This window comes from Prunus dulcis, chromosome 3 (genome assembly GCF_902201215.1).
Source record: "Prunus dulcis chromosome 3, ALMONDv2, whole genome shotgun sequence".
Lineage (NCBI taxonomy): Eukaryota > Viridiplantae > Streptophyta > Magnoliopsida > Rosales > Rosaceae > Prunus > Prunus dulcis.
In genome coordinates this window covers 7469641-7492383 of record NC_047652.1, presented here as the reverse complement: position 1 = coordinate 7492383, position 22743 = coordinate 7469641, and the positions used below count along the sequence as shown (strand labels likewise).

At 36.8% G+C, this 22743-nt stretch overlaps 3 protein-coding genes and 1 non-coding gene across 4 annotated transcripts; 2 read left to right on the top strand and 2 right to left on the bottom strand.

The window, feature by feature from the left end:
- Window positions 1-1967: 1967 nt before the first annotated feature.
- LOC117622195 lies at window positions 1968-4114 on the bottom strand. Its single transcript, XM_034352783.1, has 3 exons — window positions 3818-4114; window positions 3015-3129; window positions 1968-2288 (listed from the first exon to the last, which is right to left on the bottom strand). The coding sequence occupies exons 1-2, from the start codon at window positions 3984-3986 to the stop codon at window positions 3038-3040; spliced, it is 261 nt and encodes an 86-aa protein (XP_034208674.1). The 5' UTR covers window positions 3987-4114; the 3' UTR covers window positions 1968-2288; window positions 3015-3037.
- A 9027-nt stretch (window positions 4115-13141) lies between these two features.
- LOC117621657 (putative disease resistance protein RGA3) lies at window positions 13142-16009 on the top strand. The gene has a single exon (XM_034352220.1). It carries the CDS (start codon window positions 13142-13144, stop codon window positions 16007-16009), a length of 2868 nt encoding a protein of 955 aa, XP_034208111.1.
- Window positions 16010-17880: 1871 nt separating this feature from the next.
- Window positions 17881-17954, top strand: TRNAM-CAU. Its single transcript has one exon. It is a non-coding gene; the product is annotated as a tRNA-Met (tRNA).
- Window positions 17955-21160: 3206 nt separating this feature from the next.
- On the bottom strand, window positions 21161-22252 carry LOC117621656 (mitogen-activated protein kinase kinase kinase 17-like). Its single transcript, XM_034352218.1, has 2 exons — window positions 22159-22252; window positions 21161-22077 (listed from the first exon to the last, which is right to left on the bottom strand). Exons 1-2 carry the CDS (start codon window positions 22250-22252, stop codon window positions 21161-21163), a joined length of 1011 nt encoding a protein of 336 aa, XP_034208109.1.
- Between the last annotated feature and the right edge of the window lie 491 nt (window positions 22253-22743).

Here is a 22743-nt window from a genome sequence, read left to right as displayed (position 1 = left end):
TGTTCCTTCTTTAGATTAGGAGGAATTGAATTGAGGAGTTGGATTGGGGTAAATTAGATTCCAGATTTCTACTGAAGTTTAAGTTTATTAAATCATATGGATTGAGGAGAGTTAGATTTCGGATTCCTATTGAAGTTGTTTACTAAACCATATGGAATTGAGGTTGGAGTGGTGTTAATTACTAAAATGCCCTTGTTGTTAGGTTAAAGTAGATGATAAATTTGGAATTTAAAAAATTGTATTAGGATATGATAGGTAAAAAAGATGAATTTCTAATGGGTTAGATATACAGGAATTAGAATACCACATTCAACCAAAGAATTGAATTATTCTAAAATTAGGTATTCAATTATTAATTTTGTGTGAGTTTTATTTACTTTTTAATTTCTTGATGTGAAGTAAACACAATAATCATCCATACTTGAAATTCAATTCATGATTAGTATACACACTATAAATGAAAAGTTAGTTGGATGGATAAAGCAAAAGGCAGAGAATGGTAACATATTTAAAATATCATAAAATATCCTTGATTAGTGCAAACATTAATAATTAAAATTATTAATTAAATGAGGATAATATTGTAATTTCATATTTTTTCATATTTAAAAAAATTTAAAATTAAAAGAAAAATCAGATAATAGATCATATTTTTATAGATCACAACTACCCATTATCTTTTTTAATTCTAAAATAAATTTTTTTTTATATTTATTTTAAAAAAAGTCTCTCACAAGTGCAAAGAGGCTAGTGTGCACTAAGCAAGAACTCTTTGGTCGGTGAATAAACAGTTCAATCAGTTGTTGATTGGTGTGGTTTGATAATTATCATTCTGTTTTAATAAGAATGATGCTAAACGAACCCTAAAATTAACAGAGTATACCCTATGATCTAAGTACACCCTAATATTTAAATCAAAATGTAAAATTAACTAAGTACACCCTTTTTAACTACACAAAATACCCTTAGTACACCCTAATACACTATATCACATCTCATTTGCCATGTCATATTTTAATTTCTTCTAAAGCTTTTGTTCTTCACATTAAAAGGAGTCAATTTGAACAGATATTGGTTTCGTTTTTGTTCTGCAAATTCCTTTTTATTTTTCCTCATCTCAATGGGGTTTTGATTTAGTCTTCAAATAACGAATTTGTTCAAGCTGGTTTGACAGCAAGCCATATGGGTCTAATAACTACAGCAAACTTGATTCAAATGAAAACTAATTTCCAAATGCCTTCTTATATTTGAACTTTAGATCCAACTAATATCTTCAATGATTGTTATAAATAGTTATACAGTCTTCCACTTTCAAATTTGGTCTCTTAATAATTTCCTTAACCTTCATCTTTAATAAAGTAGTTGTTGGGCAGCAATGGAGGGCTGTTGGTCGGCAAAGGAAGGAGCAAAGGTACGTACATTCAACGATAGCTCTTTGCGCCACTGCCAATGCTTGCTGCGTTGTTCGCCATCAGCATCAAGTAATACGTTTGATTAGGGTTGGATATGGTGAGTAGGGTGTACTTATTAAAATTATATTTGTTTTACAATTCAATATATCATTTTTGGTCATTTTATATTAGGATAAATTAGTCATTCAATAAATAGTTTGGTAGTAGGATGTACTCAGTTAATTTTATGGTTCATTTAACAGCACTCTTTAATAAAACCTTATTTACAGAGATATATGCAGAATGGCTTGTTTGCTTGTGTTTTTCTCTTTGGACTAAGACGAGCAACCTTGAAAGTTGGCAAACATGACCGGTTGAGATACTTTGATGGTAGACCTGGCAACGCATCGTGTCGTGTGAAATTATTCCAAATTTGATCTTCTAACATATCGTGTTTCAATATATGAAACCTATTCACAATTTTTGCAAGTTCGTGTTTCTTTCACCCATTTGCTCATTTTGCTCTAGCCTTTTTTTCAACAATACCCCAACAACAAAAAAGTATTTAGTATAACATGAAGAAAATGTGTTATAATGCTATAAAACTTATGTCGAACACATTACACAAAAAATGTTCAAAAAGTTACAAAACATCATACATAAGAGAGATATAAGTTTTAGGGTTTAGGGTCGGCTGAAAGATTTTTCACAGAAAATAAGAACTAAAAGCATAGTGCATAAAGATAACATGACAGTATCGTGTTTCACGAATGAACACTGACTCGATACGTTAATGTTACACCCGTTATGGATCTGCCCCGATAAAGCTTGCCCCAAACACTTAAGTTACATATTCATGTTGTATAGTGTACGTGATTTGATAAGGTCTACTTGACAGTGCATGAAATACAAAGTAGAGACGTGTTAGATACAAGTTGTGGCCATCACTAGGTGCAGTGGTAAATTGTAAAACTCTGGAGTATGTATGTATTCGGTTGGGGTCATTTTTCCCTTAGCAATGACACTTTTGATACAATCGATATTGGAATATGGAAAAATCGAACGCAACTTCAAGTGCCATTGTAAATGCTCTTGACCAATTGAACAACAATTCCCTTGGCACATTATTTACTCCAGTCTACCTGACTCTGTAGTGCCAATTTACCAAGCATATTTTTGTTTGCCCCTCAAAATTTTCTTGGCTGTATCAAATAAAAAAGTTGAATGAAGTTGAAAGAGCACTATTCACCTACTAGACACGCTGAACCTCAAAATGCACAAGATTAAGAAAAAAGTAGTGCTGGCCTTCTTCTTTTTTTGGTTCAACCGCCATACTTTATAGTGCAACTCAACATGACACCAGAAAGAAGCCTGATTGACATAACAAGAAATAGAAGTTTGCTTCTAGCTGGTTATTGACAATGTGTTCCTCATGGACTGTAGATTTGTAACTATCACAAGGAAAATAAACAAAACTATTGCTCCTCAAGGATCATGAGAAGCCAGTATCTCTTCCAGAGAACAGGTTGAGAAGGCAAAAACAGTGCCAAACAACAAAGACCTACTGCACCTTCCAACCATTAAAAGAAGGGAAAAAAAAAAAAGCAGAGGAAAGTTACACACCCTTAACAAGAAAGCTTTCAAAATCATTTAGCAGAAGAAGCCCCTGAAGAAAGTCTTTGGCTCCTTGCCTTATCAGCTTTCTCTAAGTAATCTTGATGGGATTGATGCTTTGCCCCTACAGGAGAGAACACAGTTTGAATTACATTAGGCAGATAAAATACCAGCAGCATAACTCCCCTTGTGCATATGAAAGGGAGACTGTCAAATCAACCGGCAACCGAAACAAAATCTGATAATGAAGTACGAACCCCATTCATACAAGGCACATTCATGGATTACAACCATCAACTAAAGAAACTACCATGAAAATAGTACCATGTATTTACCTACAATATGGTAGTCAAAATCAGTGCACATTGTCTTTTCCCCTTTCTTTTTTACACACAACACACAACAAGAGAGCAGAACAAAATTTCCTATGACAACATGCATATTAAGATGAGCTTATATATATTATTTTACATATAAAAAAACCAAATAAATAAACATTAATTCATAAATACAAATTATTGTAATTCCCATAGCTCAGATAGTCATAACCCAAATCTAATTATTCACTAAATACACAAAGGAGGCTCGAGCAATCAGTAAACACTTGACCCAATTTACACATTTGGATGAATTTAATTTAAACTGATCTGTGTAGTAGAATGGAACCACTTGATCCAATTTACACATTTCCAGTGTTTGGTTGCCAAGAAAAATTAGGAAAATTCCAAAACCTAAAATTTGCAGCTGCATTATGCTTAAACCGAAAACGACAGCGCGAAAATCCAAAAAAATAGTGAGAAAGATAAACAAACCTCGAGTCATGAGGTACCAAGGAACGGCAAAAACGGCGCTGACAAGAACGATGCCAGCAAATACGTGCTTCTTCTCACCGCTGTACATGTAGTGCTCCATTTTCGCCCTAAATCCCCTTCCTCCTGCTCCTCCTCCGGTTGCGCTACTGGTTTTGGGCTCGCTGCTCATCTTCTTTTGCCTCTTCAACTTTCCCTCAAATTTTCTCACTTCCTCGCACTTTTTCTCTTGTGGTTTATTTGAGCCGTCAAACAAACTCAGGCAGGCTCGGGTGCATCATGGCGTCGTGTTTGGCTGTGGGGTTTTAATTTCTCAACCACGTGTAGGATTCGTAGCGACCAGCTTCGCACTCATTTTATTTATTTATTTATTTTTTAACCCAAAAAATAAATAAATAAATAAACTACGACCCCTTTCCCTTTGGGGTCCTTTTAACGGAAAATTCTGTGGTGCCTCAGCTGTACCGGTACAGCCGGCTATCCAACGGTTGAGGTTCCATGTTAAAAAATGATGGCTGAGATTCAATGACTTAATGACCTGTTCAGCCTTTGTGATTCAGCATGTGAGTGGCATGTGAGGAAAGAGAAAGGCAGGTTTGGAGGAGAAGAAGACGCGGCCAGTCCGCTCCATTCTGGTTTCCAAAATCGAACACAACATAGGGAACTAGAGGACTCTGTGAGACCCCATTTCCTGTCTACCTCTGTGAATACTGAGTTTTCGGAGCAGTAGAGACTCGGGCTTTAGCCCTTTCATCTGAAGTGAAGGGGGGCTTACAGAAGTCACAGCACCAGAGGAAACTGTACATGAAGCCGATCCAATCCGTAGCGCCTCCAGGAGCTCTTCTCTGTGCTTGCCCAAATCCAATCCTTAGCAACTCCATCTGAGGAGCAGATTTCAGCCAAAACCCAGAAACCCACTTCGTCTTCTCCAGCTGCTTCCTCCATCTTGGTAAGTTCGTGTGTTGATTTTCGTTATGTGTAATTGATGGTTCTATTTAATTTATTCTTCTTTTGTGTGAATTTTGACCGGTGTGGCTGTAAATGAAATTTTGGGTTTTGCCATTTATTTGTTCCTTTTAAAATTTAATATGTGATTTACAATTTGGCTGTAAATGAGAATTTGGTAGATTATTGTGCAGTTGATTAAAGAATTTAGAAAATTAAAGTTATGTACTTAACGAACTGCTCTATTTTTGCTTTTCAGTAACTTGCTGCTCTAGGTAAACATCGATTTGTCTTCCCTTTTTGTGCCAAACGATAGACAACTCCAATTTTATCGCATATATTTTTATGTTCTCTAATGATTGTTAGTAAGTAATCTCTATTAAGTCAGCCAACCAGCTTTCATTTTCTCTTTTTTGGTAATTAAATCAAGGATTTTGTTATCATGTTTATATGATGTGAGTGAGGTGATTTTTGGTGCTGTAAATTGCTAATCACTAGTGATTTTGAATTGTTGTTTCAGTTTTTTCACTGAACAATTCGAGAAATTAATTATTCAAATTTTGTATTTCTTTTCCCACTCTGCATTTCTGCTGGGTTGTTATAGTGCCTCTTGATCTGATTGTATATATAAATACCCATGAGGCCTCTGATTGTGTATGATTTAATTATGGTGGGAACTTCACTTCACACAGGACTTGGCAAGCAAGTCGATGTTTCAGTAATTTGTTGGTTATCTGAAGCCTGTATTGCAAGCATTAGTTCCTGGTATGAAGCACTCGTTTCAGTCTCTTAAGATATGCCATGTAGAAACCCGGAGATCATTTATGTACCCTTTATGTTGGTATGTGTTTGCTTGAATTCCAAATACTTGGAGGGTGTTGATATGTTTAAACTCAACTTTAAGAACTTGAAAGGGAAGATGGGGGTCTGTTGTGCGCAAACCCCTAATTGTTCAGAAAAATGAATCATACTCTTTTGTACATGCATAATTATACCTGTTTTTTGAACTATAAATCGAAGGTCGAAATTAACCGAAATACAGAGCATGAGAAACGGTAATGGGCAATAAGGCGAACATCTTATATTACAAAACGACCAATTATCGAAATTACGTTGTACTACACATTGTCATGTACCACAAATGACTTGAGGGTAGATCCCGAATTGTGTACAACACAATGTCATTAACCCTAATATTGAATAATAGACATAGGGTCATAATAAAGTCTCTGCTTGGTTTTGTTTGTCATTGCGCTATACATTAATCAGCATAGCGTTGTTAAGCTTTGTTCAGTTTGCACACAGGGGGTCGGTATTTGCCTTTAGCACATGCAATTGCATGACAATGCTGCAATGCAAGTCCTTCTGTGCGCAAACCCTTAATTGTTCAGAAAATTGAATCATACTCTTTTGTACAGGCATAATTACACCTGTTTTTTGAACTATAAATCGAAGGTCGAAATTAACCGAAATACGGAGCATGAGAAACGGTAATGGGCAATAAGGCGAACATATTATATTACAAAACGACCAATTATCGAAATTACGTTGTAATACACATTGTCCGGAAAAACAGACATCACTAACTTACTTTTTCAAACAAATGGGCTATTTGTTCACGCGAATACAAGGGTTGCGTTCGTTGAGTAAAGTTGCCCATTCTGCGGAAAAATGGCCCCAACTAACTTACTTTCTCAAACAAACGGGCTATTTGTTCACACGAACGCAAGAGATTGCGTTCATTGAGTCCGTTCCTCGGAAAAGTGAGCTCAACTAACTTACTTTTTCAAATAAACGAGTTATTTGTTCATGCAAACACAGAGGCTGCATTCGTTGAGTAAAGTTACCCGTTCCCAATGGACCCAACTAACTTACTTTTTCAAACAAACGGGCTATTTGTTCACGCGAACGCAATCGGTTGCGTTCGTTGAGTAAAGTTGTCCGTTTCCCGGAAAAATTGGCCCAACTAACTTACTTTTTCAAACAAACGAGCTATTTGTTCACGCGAACGCAGAGGTTGCGTTCGTTGAGTCAAGTTGGACATTCCCCGGAAAAATGGGCCAAACTTTCAAACAAACGGGCTATTTGTTGACGTAAACGCAGGGGTTGCGTTTGTTGAATAAACTTGCATGTTCCACGAAAAATGGGCACAACTAACTTACTTTTTCAAACAAACGGGCTATTTGTTCACGCGAACATTGGGTTTGCGTTCGTTCAGTAAAGTTGTCCGTTCCCCGAAAAAATGGGTCAAACTAACTTACTTTTTCAATCAAACGGGTTATTTGTTCACGTAAACGTAGGGGTTGCGTTTGTTGAATAAACTTGCATGTTCCACGAAAAATGGGCACAACTAACTTACTTTTTCAAACAAACGGGCTATTTGTTCACGCGAACGTTGGGTTTGCGTTTGTTGAGTAAAATTGTCCGTTCCCCGGAAAAATGGTCCAAACTAATTTACTTTTTCAAACAACGGGCTATTTGTTCACGTAAGCGCAGGGGTTGCGTTCGTTGAGTAAAGTTGCCCGTTCCCCGGAAAAATAGGCATAACTAACTTACTTTTTAAAACAAACGGGATATTTGTTCATGCAAAAGTAGAGGTTATGTTCGTTGAATAAAGTTACCCGTTCCCCTAAAAAAGGGACCCAACTAACTTTCTTTTCAAATAAACAGGCTATTTATTCACGCAAATGCAGAGGCTGTGTTCGTTAAGTAAAATTACCCGTTCCCTGGGAAAATGGACCCAACTAACTTACTTATTCAAACAAACGGGCTATTTGTTCACGCAAACACAGGGTTTGCGTTCGTTGAGTAAAGTTGTCCGTTCCCCGAAAAAATGGACCCCACTAACTTACTTTTTCAAACAAACGAGATATTTATTCACGCGAACGCATTGTGTTCGTTGAGTAAAGTTGCCCATTGCTCGGGAAAATAGACCCCACTAACTTTCTTTTTCAAACACATGCACTATTTTTTCATGTGAACGCAGGGGTTGCGTTCGTTGAGTATGTTGCGTTCATTTGATAAATTTAAATGTTGGTATGTTCGGTAAGAAAAAATAAGAGTTCACGAGAAAGAAGAAGACATGATTTTTTTTTTTTTGTTTTGTTTTGTTTTGTGTCAAAGAAATTATTATTATGTTTTTTTAGAGAAAAAGCATATGGGTTTGATATATACGATTGTTAATTTAATTGGATTTTCCCCTTATAATTTTCACGTGCTTCTTTTTTAAAACTATTTAAAATTTTGTTCTTATAATAAAAAGAGAATAAAATTACAAATATATTCACATAACCAAGACTCGAACATAAGCCCTGTATCAAGGGATATGCACTAGAAACCAACTCCACTAAATAAATTTTTATGTCAATTTGTTGCACATTGAAGTATATATACAGTTGTTATAATATTAATATAAATTATATAAACTAAAATAAAAATTAGGGGGTCCTCAAAAATCAGGGGTCCTGTGCATTGGGGGCACTTGCACTATTCCCGGGCCGCCCCTTCATACTAGTTGGGTTAATCCTAACTATCTCATATATGGGAAGACAGTAAGGAGCTCAAGAGAGACCTATGTGCACCATGTTCAAACATGGCTTACAAACTGCTCGGGTTATGTAACTTGGTATGACTATTATATGAATCTAGATGGTTGTTCCTCATTGTTTGAACTTCATTTGAGCTCTTCATTTGTGTAGATGCACACTTATCTAAATTGTAATCCAATGTTAAAAAGATAACGATATATTCCCCGAAATATCCGTAAATTGGAGACCTGATATTATTTGCATGGTAGATATTTTAATACTTAGCCTTACCTTTGGGATTTCTAAGAAGAGGGTTCTCAAGATTCAAGCATGTGAATAAGAGAAATCAGTCATGATACTATGTTAGAATTGAGCCAAACAGAAAGAAAATGAACTAGAGAGAAGATAGGTGACGTATTAGGAAGAAGGGGAAGGAGTGTCGTGAAGGAGGCGCGTCAATTTTTCCCCTTGCTTTTAACCTGTTAACCAACACAACCGTTTTCCCTTGTTTTAAAAACACCCCCATGTGAGTGGCTGTACCGGTATATAGTATATTATTATATATTATATAGTATTATATTATATAGTATATAGAAGAAAATTCTATAGAATTATAAATTCTAAACAAAAAAATTAGATTTTTATATTTGTAATTTGTTTTCTTTAGTTCTTTAGAAAAAATTTTGAACTGCGTCGAAAACGAGAGAGTCTTGTTCGTATAAAATCAATATATACTTATATTTATTATATCTAAATTATATCTACATACAAAGTAATAGAAATAAAATAGAATTATAGTGGATGAATATTGAAACAAGACATGTACCATAGCAAACAAATGAAACTAGGCGGTTCGATCTGGTCGTGAAATGTTTCGATGTCGTGAAGAAAACCAAAAAACCATTTGTAAGCGAATAATGGAATTACATGACGTGCGACGGTCGTGTCATGCAATTGCACTTGCTATATTACAAAAGAACCCAGACTGTGTGCAAATAGGGATATATACATGCAATTACACCTAATTTGTAAACTGTAAACCCTTATGACCTACTGTCAAACTTTTTACTTTGCTTGGGAGCGTGTTATTGGCTTCCTTGCGATGGGATGATGAGGGATGAAGGGACCATGTTCGGCCAACTTGTCAAGTTGTTCGTCGACAACTCTTTGAACGAACTCCCTTACTTCCTTTAGATGCGTGTTTTTTGGAATCGGTCTGTGCTGCATCTAGTGATAAAACCCTTCTCATTCACTGAGTCGTTTACTTGCCTACTCGAACCTTCCAAGGCAGAACCATATGTAGCCTTCTCTTTAAGGTTTAATTTCCTCCATTTATTAGCAATCTCTTCTTGTACCTGGAAAAAAAAATCTCATTAAAAGAGCCTTTTTAATAAAATAATTAATAAACTAACCCAATCCATTGCCATCTCTCACCTTATTGTCCAACTTTGCATTTGCCACTTTCCCCATTTTATGTCTTTTTTTTTTCTTTTTTTTTTTGTAAATCATTTATTTTTAATCAAAAAACCATCATAATATTAAGCAACCACATTTTCGATTTTTAGATGTACGTGTAACTTACATGAAATTAAAAAATGCATCTCGGCCAACTCTTGATTGTTGCACATTACTGTCGACCTTGCGCTTTCCTTTTGTTGATCCCCTTTTTTGAGCTTCCATAACTTGCACAAATCAAGTACAAAACACTATCATGCATGTCTTTAGCGCCAAACTTTCAAAATGACAAACCCACTTCATCTCATGAATGTGAGAAACCTACTTCCCCTCTTGCCCCAAGTCATCACCACAGAATTTCAATTAACAATACCATAAAACAATGTTAACTTACCTTCACAAGGAACTAATACCAAATGCTTTCACAAGGGTCGATTGCAGACGAGAGGAGTGCCAATAACCCACCAGTGACTGGAAAAACTGAATTCCAATTCCTATTATCAACCCAAAATGCTAACCCCTAAAATTTTCCCCAAAATCCAAACCCTAGAATAGGTGGTTTTTGACAATGATGACAAAGAAGAGAGAGAGAGGTTGCAGAAAGGAGGAAGAAACTTTCTACAGAAGAGGAGTTGAAGAAAATGACTTTGAAGATGATGAAGATTATCAGTTTGAAGTTGAAGCATACCACTTTGCGGAAGAAGAACGTCAACTAAGTGTGCATGTGAAATCGTTTACCTGTTCACCTTAGCAGCAGCGCGTGAAATCGTTTACTTGTTGACCAGGTCCGCTGGTTTCCCTTGTATTTTAAAAAAAGTCACGCGCTCGGCTGTACAGAAGGACTCTAATCAAATACACCAAAAATCTGACCAACAGAAGCTCTATATTTTGACTACCTAATAAATTTTTGTTCACACAATAGACCCCCATCTTCCCTTTCAAGTTCTTAAAGTTGAGTTTAAACATATCAACACCCTCCAAGTATTTGGAATTCAAGCAAACACATACCAACATAAAGGGTACATAAATGATCTCCGGGTTTCTACATGGCATATCTTAAGAGACTGAAACGAGTGCTTCATACCAGGAACTAATGCTTGCAATACAGGCTTCAGATAACCAACAAATTACTGAAACATCGACTTGCTTGCCAAGTCCTGTGTGAAGTGAAGTTCCCACCACAATTAAATCATACACAATCAGAGGCCTCATGGGTATTTATATATACAATCAGATCAAGAGGCACTATAACAACCCAGCAGAAATGCAGAGTGGGAAAAGAAATACAAAATTTGAATAATTAATTTCTCGAATTGTTCAGTGAAAAAACTGAAACAACAATTCAAAATCACTAGTGATTAGCAATTTACAGCACCAAAAATCACCTCACTCACATCATATAAACATGATAACAAAATCCTTGATTTAATTACCAAAAAAGAGAAAATGAAAGCTGGTTGGTTGACTTAATAGAGATTACTTACTAACAATCATTACAGAACATAAAAATATATGCGATAAAATTGGAGTTGTCTATCGTTTGGCACAAAAAGGGAAGACAAATCGATGTTTACCTAGAGCAGCAAGTTACTGAAAAGCAAAAATAGAGCAGTTCGTTAAGTACATAACTTTAATTTTCTAAATTCTTTAATCAACTGCACAATAATCTACCAAATTCTCATTTACAGCCAAATTGTAAATCACATATTAAATTTTAAAAGGAACAAATAAATGGCAAAACCCAAAATTTCATTTACAGCCACACCGGTCAAAATTCACACAAAAGAAGAATAAATTAAATAGAACCATCAATTACACATAACGAAAATCAACACACGAACTTACCGAGATGGAGGAAGCAGCTGGAGAAGACGAAGTGGGTTTCTGAGTTTTGGCTGAAATCTGCTCCTCAGATGGAGAAGACAAAGTGGGGGGAGCTTCTTCAGGCTGTAGAAAGCTGTGCAGCTGTGACTTCAACGAAATAGAGCTGTGGCTGTGCAAAGCTATGGAGGAGGAGATAGACGAAATCGAGTACGCATCCTAGGTTTTGAAGGAGCATGATTTTTTTTCCTTATTTTAACTGGTTAACCAAAATAACCAGTTTCAATTGTTTTTAAAAAAAGCCCACGTGACTAGCATGTGATCGGTTGTACCGGTACAGCCGATGCACCACAGACGCACTCCCTTTTAACTGCCCAATATTAGCAAAACCCATCGCAAGTTTATTTATTTGCTTCTCTGAAAACATGTCAGATGTGTATCCCTTCAAAATCTTTAATCATGAATTGGATATCTTGAATAATTATAGCTATATTCCATGGATATTGACTTTTCTTGGGTAAGATCTAAATAAGAGCTTGAGAATCTTCTTCATTATTTAGCTTTTTCAAATCAAACTTTCGGGCCGAATAAACTGCATTACGAAGAGCTATAGCCTTGGCTTGTAAAACAGAACATGCAAAAGACACCATTTCCTTCAACTGACATCGGAACTGGTGAATAGGTGAGACTCAAGTATGCCACATAGGGATTTAATGGAAATTTTGAACGTGAAGTCAATGATAGAATAAGATTGTAAAAAATTAAAAAAGATTAAGGTACTTAAGTGTTAAAATTGAGAATGCAGGCACAAACATACTTTAAAAGTGAGAATTCATGATACTAAATTGAAATTAACCAATTTACATGACAATAATTAAGTGGTCTTAATCTCCACCTTTGTTTTAAATAATGCCTCCAAAATTCAGGATTCATGCATGCTATGAAATTCCTAGAGGCTGATGGAGCTTGAAGACATAATTAATGAAGTGGCACACGCGTGTAGAGATGTTAGTTTAAATTAAACTAAGTAAAAAGAAGTTAATATAATAAGGATAAAATAGTAATTAATGATTATTAAAAAGACCAAAAAAAAAAATTTCTCCCATGTTTTTCTCTCACTACTTTACTTTATTTATTTATTAATTTCTTCTCAACTTCTTAAATAATATCGGTCTCACATGCATATCGTATGATGTGTGAAATTAGTTTTCTAGGGTAAAACTATAGAAACTGATAAATATTTTATCCAGTCTTATAGTCCAAGCTTGTGACTAAATAAGAAATTAAGTGTTGAGGCCTTGTCAGCTACACAAACTAACCTTTATAATATTCGGCTATGTAAATATTTGTTATTTCTTTCCTATTTTGGTACAAATATGTATCTTTCTCTTTCCCTTTTCCTTTTTTTTTTTTTTTCAAAAGAAAATCTTTTTCTTTCCTTTTTTTTTCAAAAGAAAATCTCTCTTTCCTTTTTTTTTTAATCAAAGAAAGTCTATGTCTTTCCTTTTTTCATTTTGTATATAGCCGTCCCTTTTTCTGTCTTTCTTGCCAATCAAGCTTCAAGCTCCAAGCTCCGATCATGGCTGATGCCCTTGCCCTGGTTTCCAGACTGTTAGACCAACTGGACGGAAAGGAGGAATTTACAGAGCTCACCGGAATCCTCCGCCACATTGAACCAGTGCTGGAGGATGCAGAGAAGAGGCGAGTGAAAGAGGAGCGCGTGAGAGTCTGGTTGGAGAAGCTCAAAGACGTGAGCTGCGACATCGAAGACGTGTTGGATGAGTTGAGCACTGCCATACCCAAATTGGAAGAAGAAACTCATGGAACAAAGAAAGCTTTCGTTTTGATGAAGGTATGCTTTTCTCGGCTTACCTCTTGCTTTTGCTGCAGTCAATTAGTCAATCGGGTCGGTCAACGACGTCGTCTTAAGTGTTTGAGGGAAAGACTGAGTGTGATTTTCGCTGAGAGTCATGGGTTCAGGTTTAGAAAGTACAGAGAGATTGATCAGCCGGAGAGAGTAGGAACAGGAATTTCTACCTCCCATAAATTGATTGAAGAACCGAGTTTATATGGTCGAGATGAAGATCAGAAGATGTTAATAAGAAATTTGGTATCTGAGAGTAGTGAAGAGGGTGTGGTTAGGGGGCCTGGTGTCATCTCCATTGTTGGTGTGGGTGGAATTGGGAAAACCACTCTTGCACACTTAGTATATAATGATCAAAAGGTTAAAGCTCATTTTGATTTGAGAATTTGGGTGTGTAAGTCGTTTTCGTCTCGTGAGTTGAGGATTGCTGAAGAAATTCTTCAAGTTATTGCCCGAAAAACTAAGACATCAAACTTGGTTGAATTGGAAGCTTTACTCGAGAGTATTCGTGCATCTGTTTCAGGAAAGAAGTTCCTTCTTGTGTTGGATAATGTGTGGGATCCCCGGGATGCAGACTTTTCGAAGGGTTATCTTCTTTGGAAGCTTTTGCGTTTTGGTGTGGCGGGCAGTAGAATTTTGGTGACCGCAAGAACTGAGAGCATGGCTAAGAGGATTGGAGCATCTAGGATGATTTATCTAAATGCATTGTCACAAGAATCTTCTTGGTTGACATTTAGGCAAATTGCATTTTTTGGAAGGGATGCAAGTGAGTGCAAACAACTAGAAAAAATTGGTAAGAAAATTGTGAAGATCTGCTATGGCTTGCCTCTTGCGATAAAGGTCATCGGGGGTCTCCTGCACTTTAAGAGTAGTAGAGGAGAGTGGGAATCTGTTTTGCGAGAGATGATCTGGGAATTGGGACATGCCAACAACATAAGCACTTTTGACCTGCTTCTGTTTAGTTATCATGATTTGTCTCCTGCACTAAGATGTTGTTTCTCATATTGCGCAATTTTTCCGAAAGATCACGTGATTGAGAGAGACAATTTAATTAAAATGTGGATGTCACAAGGTTTTCTTGGTCTCAGTGTTGACAGAAACAAAGAGAAGGAAATGTTAGGTCAAGAATACTTTATGAACTTAGCAATGCGGTCTTTCTTCCAGGATTTCGAAAGAGATTATAAAGGAAATATTATCAAATGCAAGATGCATGACTTGGTGCATCTCTTGGCCCAATATGTCACTAGATATGAATGCTTTATCACGGGTGTTGATTGTGTTGAAGAGCCAGACGTTGAAGGCGCCCTTCATTCTACTTTTGTCCAAGCACCCGGGGGTTACATAGGAGAGCCAGACATTAAAGGGGCTCGTCATTCGACTTTTGTCCTAGCACCTGGGGATGCAATTCCTATCTCAACGCACAACAGAAAAGGACTGCGCACCCTCTTCACTTTGTGTTCAATGAATGTTCCGATAAATCCCGGGACATTCGTGCATCTAACATGTCTTAGAACATTAAATTTGAGTCGCTGCTGGTTCAAAGAACTACCACAGGAGGTTGGTAAGTTCATACATTTGAGATATCTCAATTTATCTAGTAATGATGAGTTGGAAATATTGCCGGAGACATTGTGTGATTTATCGAACTTGCAAACCTTGTTGATCAACAATTGCATGCAAATTAGAAAACTACCAGAAGGGATGGGGAAACTAGTGAACTTAAGACATCTTCACCTTGATTATTGTTTTAATCTAGAGAGTTTGCCGAGGGGAATTGCGAAGCTGACTTCTCTTCAAACACTCGATATGCTTGTTGTACCATGTGATGATGAGGAAGAAGCATTTAAGCTGGGAGATTTGAAAAATTTGAACCTCGAAGGGTATCTTCATATTTGTAGGTGTGGAAACCTACAAAATGTGACTGCGGCTGAGAAAGTAGAACTCATTACTAGAGGGAACCTTGTTGATTTGAATCTAGATTTTGATTGTAGTGAAGAGAGGAGACTTGAAGATAAAATTATACTTGAAGCTTTACAACCACATCCAAATTTGGAATCTTTAGAGATTCTAAAATATCGAGGCACCACCATATCTCCAGATTGGATGCTGCGGTTAACAAATTTGAGAAGGCTTATCCTGCATTCCTGCTCAGATTGTGAGTCTTTACCTCCTTTGGGGAAACTCCCATCCCTTGAATCATTGGAAATATGTCTTATGAGTAGCATGAAAAAGGTTGGGTGTGAGTTTTTGGGAATAGATTCTGGTGGGTCAGAAAACTCATCTATTATTTCATTCCCGAAATTGAGGGAACTTCGATTTTCATCCTTGTTCAAGTGGAATGCATGGGTAGGGAGTGCAAGGTCCATGAAAGGAGATGCTCTTATCAAAATAATGCCAAGTCTTCATACCTTAGAGATTGACTCTTGCTTTTGCATTAAAGTGCTTCCATACTTCCTCCGAAGAATACCACTGCAGAATTTGACGATCAACAAGTGTAAAATTCTCCAAAAACATTGCCAAAAGGAGAAAGGAAAAGAGTGGTTCAAAATTTCTCACATCCCAAATATCAAAATTAATATTTAATGTGTTCAAAGACGACACCCTTCAAGTTACAAACACATTGGTGAGATGGAAGTGAAGACTTCGGAGACTTTTCAGATATTGCACAAGATAATGAAGGGCAGGTTCCAGAATATGAAACTCTCAGTTTAATTGAAGGACTCGACAAGTCTCATCGGGCTGCTCTGGTAGCTTCTCCTTCCTTTGGACATAATTGGTTGCAACAAATATAGCTAGTCTTTTTAATTATGACCGAATATTTTTCTTTCAAGCTACATAATTGTAGGGTTCTGTTTTCAATATATTTCTATTAGTTTGAGGTTTAAACGAATTTCTCTCTTTTTTCTCATTACATTTCAAGTAAACATTAGCTGCATATACGAGGTGTCAGACCGATTTTTTTCAAATCATTTTAGAGCCTGATCTTATATGACTGCAGAAATTGCTTGTGCACGAAGGGATTTCACGTGTTTCACATGATTAAAGATAATTCCTCTGCATTTCACCTAAGTATTTCTATCCAAATTATCCAGCGTCGTGAACCTTTTTTCGTTAACTATCTTGTGCGGAGACAGTTAGCCCTGCCTGCTGCCATGCAGCAGAATTTGCAGTCTTGGCCCTGTTCTTAGGAAGGGCTGGTAACTTTTTCTCTCTATTTTGGGGAACTTGGAATTCAAGTAATAGGTCTATCAAAATATAGGGGACGATTGTTAATAAATGCAAGATTGCAGTCTCTTTTGTGATACTTAAGTTGTCACTCTTGTAAAACAGGGGTTTTCTAAATGAGTGAGTATGAAGTATTTATCCTTCCAATTTGCAGTAAAAAAGAAAAAATGGAACTATAAAATGCGAATTTGACGGTTTGCAAATTTAAGAGCACTAGCATGAATTACCTCCTTAAAAAGAAAGCAGATTGCTGATTAAGAGTAAAATAAATTCTGCACAACTTGGCATTGTTGAACAAAGGGTTTAAGACCTAACCGCCACAAAACAAAACCAAATTCTAGGCATCTATGTGCTTCTGAAACAGAACAAAAATCTGGTTTAACCAGATCAACAAAATGGAAATACTAGGATCTAGATGTGAAGTTCGACTGAGTTATTGTGATGTAAGAAATTGAAAGAGTTCTAGTGGTATTTATCCCTGCTTAATTGGGATATATTTGGAAAGAAAAAACAAATAGTTTGTGTAATGCATTAATAACATTGTTTTAAGAGAGAAGATTGCTAGCACTCTCCCCAAGCGATATTGGCCAGGGAGAGTGGAACACATTACCTTAGTTTAGATTCCAAATTTGAATGCCTAGTCTTTTGCCAAAAAAAAGATGCATTATTTATTGTAGAGTGATGAGTGAGGGTCAATTAGTGAGATTAACTAGTTTTAACAATCATTAAAGTACTAACTATACCCTTGTCTCCCTTAACCTTGTCAGATTGGCTGTAAAAACACAATGGTTTTCTCAAATCATTCTTTGCGCCAATTTCTTTCTCAGACTCATGATGATGCCATGTGAATCGCTAGAAACATGTAAAGTGTATGGCCAACCCAATAACGAAAGTTTCGTAAGGGAACCAGAGTAGGCTACCATGAGACAAAAGATCTTCTTTCTAAAGAGATTCTATTCGGAAACTATTATATGTCCAAGGTCAATATTGAAATAATTTCAAGTTGATGGAAAAAAATGTGAATAAAAGATCCCACTGAATTGAATTTGGTCCATGAATCTAAGAAATAGTGAGAATTCTTGATCTCTCTCAATATCTCTCTCAATTCGAAAATCCAGGATTTGAATTGATGTCCTTTCATTGAGTCCTCCTAAATTGCATTGATTTATCCTAAAGATTTCATTTCAATTGGAATTTGGTTATTCACCATGTACGAGGATCCCCGCTAAGCATCCATGGCTGAATGGTTAAAGCGCCCAACTCATAATTGGCGAATTCGTAGGTTCAATTCCTACTGGATGCACGCCAATGGGACCCTCCAATAAGTCTATTGGAATTGGCTCTGTATCAATGGAATCTCATCATCCATACATAACGAATTGGTGTGTTATATTCATATCATAACATATGAACAGTAAGAACTAGCATTCTTATTGAGACTAGAACTCATAGGGAAGAAAATAGATTTATGGATGGAATCAAATATGCAGTATTTACAGACAAAAGTATAAGGCATTTTATTTGCCCTTTTTTTTATTTTACATAAAATAAAGTGTTGGATATCATAGCATTTCCTACAAATAGCTTTTCCTGTGAGTTCATATAGTATCTATAACATGAGTTTTCAAATTAAGAGCAGACACACATTTCTGCACTCATTAAATAGTTAGTGTAATTTTCTTTGAAATTTCTGATTTATTATTAAAGCAAAAAGATTCAATTAAGTCCAATGAGAAAGTAAGAAGGAAGAAACCACACACAAAAAAAAAAAAAAACAAATAAACAAAAAAAAGGAAAATCTAAAATGAATTCTGCAGGAAAAAAATAAATGAAGAAGCAATGGCATTGAAGTACATTCTGCAGAAAGTCTTTCCTAAACCAAACAACAGATGGAAAACAAGTAAAACACATAGCAACATAATGTAAGAAAGAAACTAATGGCAACATAATGGAGATCCTCAGTTGCTCCAAGTTTTTTTTTAAACCTATTTACCTTCATTGTCTAGAAGGTGATTCAAACTTGGAACTCGTACACGCATGGTATTACGACTAAACAAAAGTAAACAAAAATTAGGACAGAAGCCTACAAATGCTTTAAGACCTAACCAACAACAAATATAAACAAAACCATATTCTAGGCATCAACTAGCCCCCTCAGTAAACAAACACTAGACAAGGATTCTGCATATAAGTAAAAGCAAAAGAACACTAAAAAATAAAATGAATTTTGCAGAAGTAATGGCATTGCAGATTCAAATGATTTAAATCCAATATGGTAGTGTTTTGGGGTGGTCAAAATTCACGCAATCCGCAAAGGAGTAATTCCTAGTGGCGCAACTCCTAGCAGCGTAGAATTCCTAGCGGTGGAATTCCTAGTCGAGAAATTCTAGCAGCCGTGGTACCTTCTCAAAAAAAAAATGGCTGGGTGCTTCCCTTTGCAAAAGTGGCCGGGCGTATCCTTGCAAAATTGGCTGAACGCTTCCTTTTGAAAATGTGGCCGGACACTTCTCATAAAGTTGGGCCAAGCACTCCTTAAATACCTTGGTTGGTGTCTCCTTTGGCAAAAAGCTGGGCCGGGGTGGATTTTCTCATTGACTACCTGGGTGCCCTCCTCACAACACTTGGGCAAGCAAAGTTGGCCCGAGAAAGCTAAAGTTTGGCGGGAGGTATTTCCACAAAGGGAGTTGAAGTTTGGCAGGAGGTATGTCTGCCAAGTTCCCAATATTCGAATATATTGAGAACTCAAAGAGAGTTCAACATGGAGCCAAGCCCAACATCCAAATATTTGGAGTTCCCATACCTCCCACCTTGGAGGATGGTCAGCCAACTCTAGAATCCTAAAAACTCAAAGGGCACGTGGTTCCACCGGATGTCAAGATGAAATCTCAGAGGTCTAAGCCCAAGCCACAGATTCACGCCCAATATTTCCGGAGGTCAGTGTGCACGTGACGAGGCCTCACAAGGAAAGAATTCAAGGAGGTTGATGATGATTCATAATTTTTCAAAACGAGAGAAAATCAAGAAATCATAATATCTCCGCTGACATGATCCACGGATTTAGAGCATCCACAATGGATTGCCTAAACCACCACCTTAGATAAAATTTAGGGAGGAAGTAAGAAAACCCACCTCCAACCATGCTCTTTATCTAGCTCCTAAAATAGGGAGACCTTTAGGAGCTCTTAAATCTGAGGCGAGAGAATGAACTCTTAGTGGCTCCCTATAATTTAATGCTACCCTATTTGATGAATATTTTTAAACACTTAATCAATATTGTCCATTTTTATATTCTTTTTTCATATAGATGGACCATTTATGTTGAATTAAAATATAATTCTAGCATTTATGACTCCCTAAACTAGAGAGTATGATTGAAGTTGAAATTTTATAGAGAGCTCCTAAAATCACTTTTGTGTGTTTTTAGCTATATTTTAACTAAAAAATGGAGAGCATGATTGTAGATGCTCTTAAGGGGCTTCAAAAGGAAAGAATTTTGAGGGAATTGATCTTTGGCCATTCAATGGCCAGCCCATGGGCTGACGGATGCCCTATATAAACCTTGCTCAACGAAGGCAGAAGACACAATCAGACATACAAACCTATTTTTCGTCTTGCACTTTTCTTTTCCTAGACTTAGGATTTTACTTTTCAAGCACCTAGTGTAGCAAGTTCTCCCTTTTCCTAGAGTAACTTTAAATTCTTGCGATTTACATTATCTTGTCTTTTAAATTCAAGTCTATTTCAATTGCTTTACTTTTCATTGTTATTGCATTTTAATTAAGTTTAATTTAGTTTATTGTTCTTATAGCTTTTATTTCGTTCTTACTTTATTTATTGCTTTGTCTATTTTATCACACTTTAATTCTTGTCTATATATTTAAACGCACATTTAATTTAATCACACGTTTTTCACTTAATCACAAAAACATCCATCCAAAGCTTGCTTAACCATCCCTGAGCTCGAGGAAGTGAAAGAACCTAGGCAAAGAAGAGGTTCCTTGCTTGGCCGATCAATCACTTGATCAGAAGTCAGAATCGCAACATATCCATCTACTCACATTCCATTCAAGCCCAAATTCATGGCTTGGTAGTGGCATGCCCTGCACTCAAAAGAAGAAGGACCAAAAGTTTCTTCCATCGGCCACCTCGACTGAAGAGAGGGAAACTGGTAGCTTAATTATAAACCTGCCACTTGTGGTGTGTGGAATGGAATTCAAGGGACTGTACAAGTAACAAATATGACACCATTCCTTTTCCAGAATTAGGCAAACACAGGACTAATAAAAAGAACTCAGGGCAAAATTTGATTTGAGTTCAATGTCGAGAATTTAAGCTTGCAAAAACTTATATTATGGCAATTTCATGGAAAGAACAGCATAGGCAGAAGTAAAGAACAATTAGTATATAAATTTGAATTTTTTTTTTACAATTTCGTGGTTATGAACTTGAAATGAATAATTTCAAGTCATTGACTTTACAAATAAAAAAAAAATACAAGAATAAAGAATCCTAATGTCCAGCTGGTATCTCAAAACCCGGTAGGGGATGAATTCTGGGAACAGTGGCAGTGCTTGCACGGTAATCTGCTTTCGGTTTGAAGTAAGAGACACCATATGCATAGCCCAAAGATGAGTTGACCACCTTCAACTTGGCATGACCCGCTTTTGATGGTTGAGGCGGCGCTACGAATGGATGAGACAAGAGCCTTTCCGCTGTTGATCTTTCACAGGACCTCATGGCAAGGCAACTCTTCAGAAAATCCCTGGCCACATCTGAGATCTCGGCCGGAATTTTGGAAGTGCGTAGATGATCAAACACCGTCACGTCGACGGAATTGTCAAGATCACAACCAGGCTTCAAATCCCAGGGGGAGTTTCCGGTTAGCATCTCAAACACAATACAACCAAGAGCCCAAATATCACAGGACTGATCTTGTTTGTTGTCAAATAAAGCCTCTGGGGACAGATACCTAGGAGTGCCTCTCCACCGACTATAGTTGTCCTTGGTTTTCTTAGCCAACCCAAAATCTGCAATCTTGGCTACAAAACTAGTTGTAGCACCAGACCTAGCGGTAGTAGAAGTAGTGGTAGTGGTAGGCACAAGCAGAAGGTTGTCCGGCTTCAAATCGCAGTGAACATAGTCACACTTGTGAATGTGTCTAATCCCTTCAAGAATTGACCTTGTATATCTTCTAACATCGTATTCAGGCAATCCAAGACCATTGGATTTTTGTATGAGGCCATCAAGGGTTCCTCCAGAAGCAAATTCTAACAACAAGTTGTAGACCTTGTCACCCTTGTCTGTGGTTGTGGTCTCTTCACCAAAGCGCTCGATAACGAAAGGGCAACCCTTGATCTCGAACAGAACCCCTGCCTCATGTTCAATAGACTCCGAAGCAGACACCTTTGCCGATTTCACCGCCATCATCGCAGGCAAATTGACCATACGGCTAAACTCACCCCTTCTTCGTTTCTTGGGAGTAGCAAGAAAAACAGAACCAAAGCTTCCTTCTCCAATAAACTCCCCTCTCTGCCAGTGCCCTCCATGACTCCACATGCTGTGCTTTTCCCGTTCTAATTCTTCTTCAACCTTTCTTTTCATTCTTCTTCTTCTTCACTCAGTTCTCAGTTCTCTGTTTTCCCTCAACAAGGAAATAAGTATTTCTCTGAAAAAAATTAGCGGCTTGCTTGATTGATTGTGCCCTATAATGCTTTATAGTATTGGTTTAGGGAATAGGAAAATGTATGGAATGTGTGGTATTAGGGTTAACGAGATGTATAAAGTCGGTCAGGTTTAATTGATGCTTTTGTAGGTTTTGATTTGTGACGTAGCCACCAAGCTACTAGCTAACAGACTAGAATTTCCACAATACTTTATCTTCGTTTTTTTTCAATATCGTTTTGTTATTGGTCTGAATTTTTTACCGTTTGGAACGGAGAGAGGAGAGAGGAGATTTGACAGCTGTGGAACGCAAAGATGGAAACCTTTCCTAACAAGAAAAGGAGTTAAATTTATTCTTATTACTTTTTTGATGGAAGAAAAGAAGTTCAAATTTATTAAAGAAACATTACCCTCCGCTTATCACAAGATAA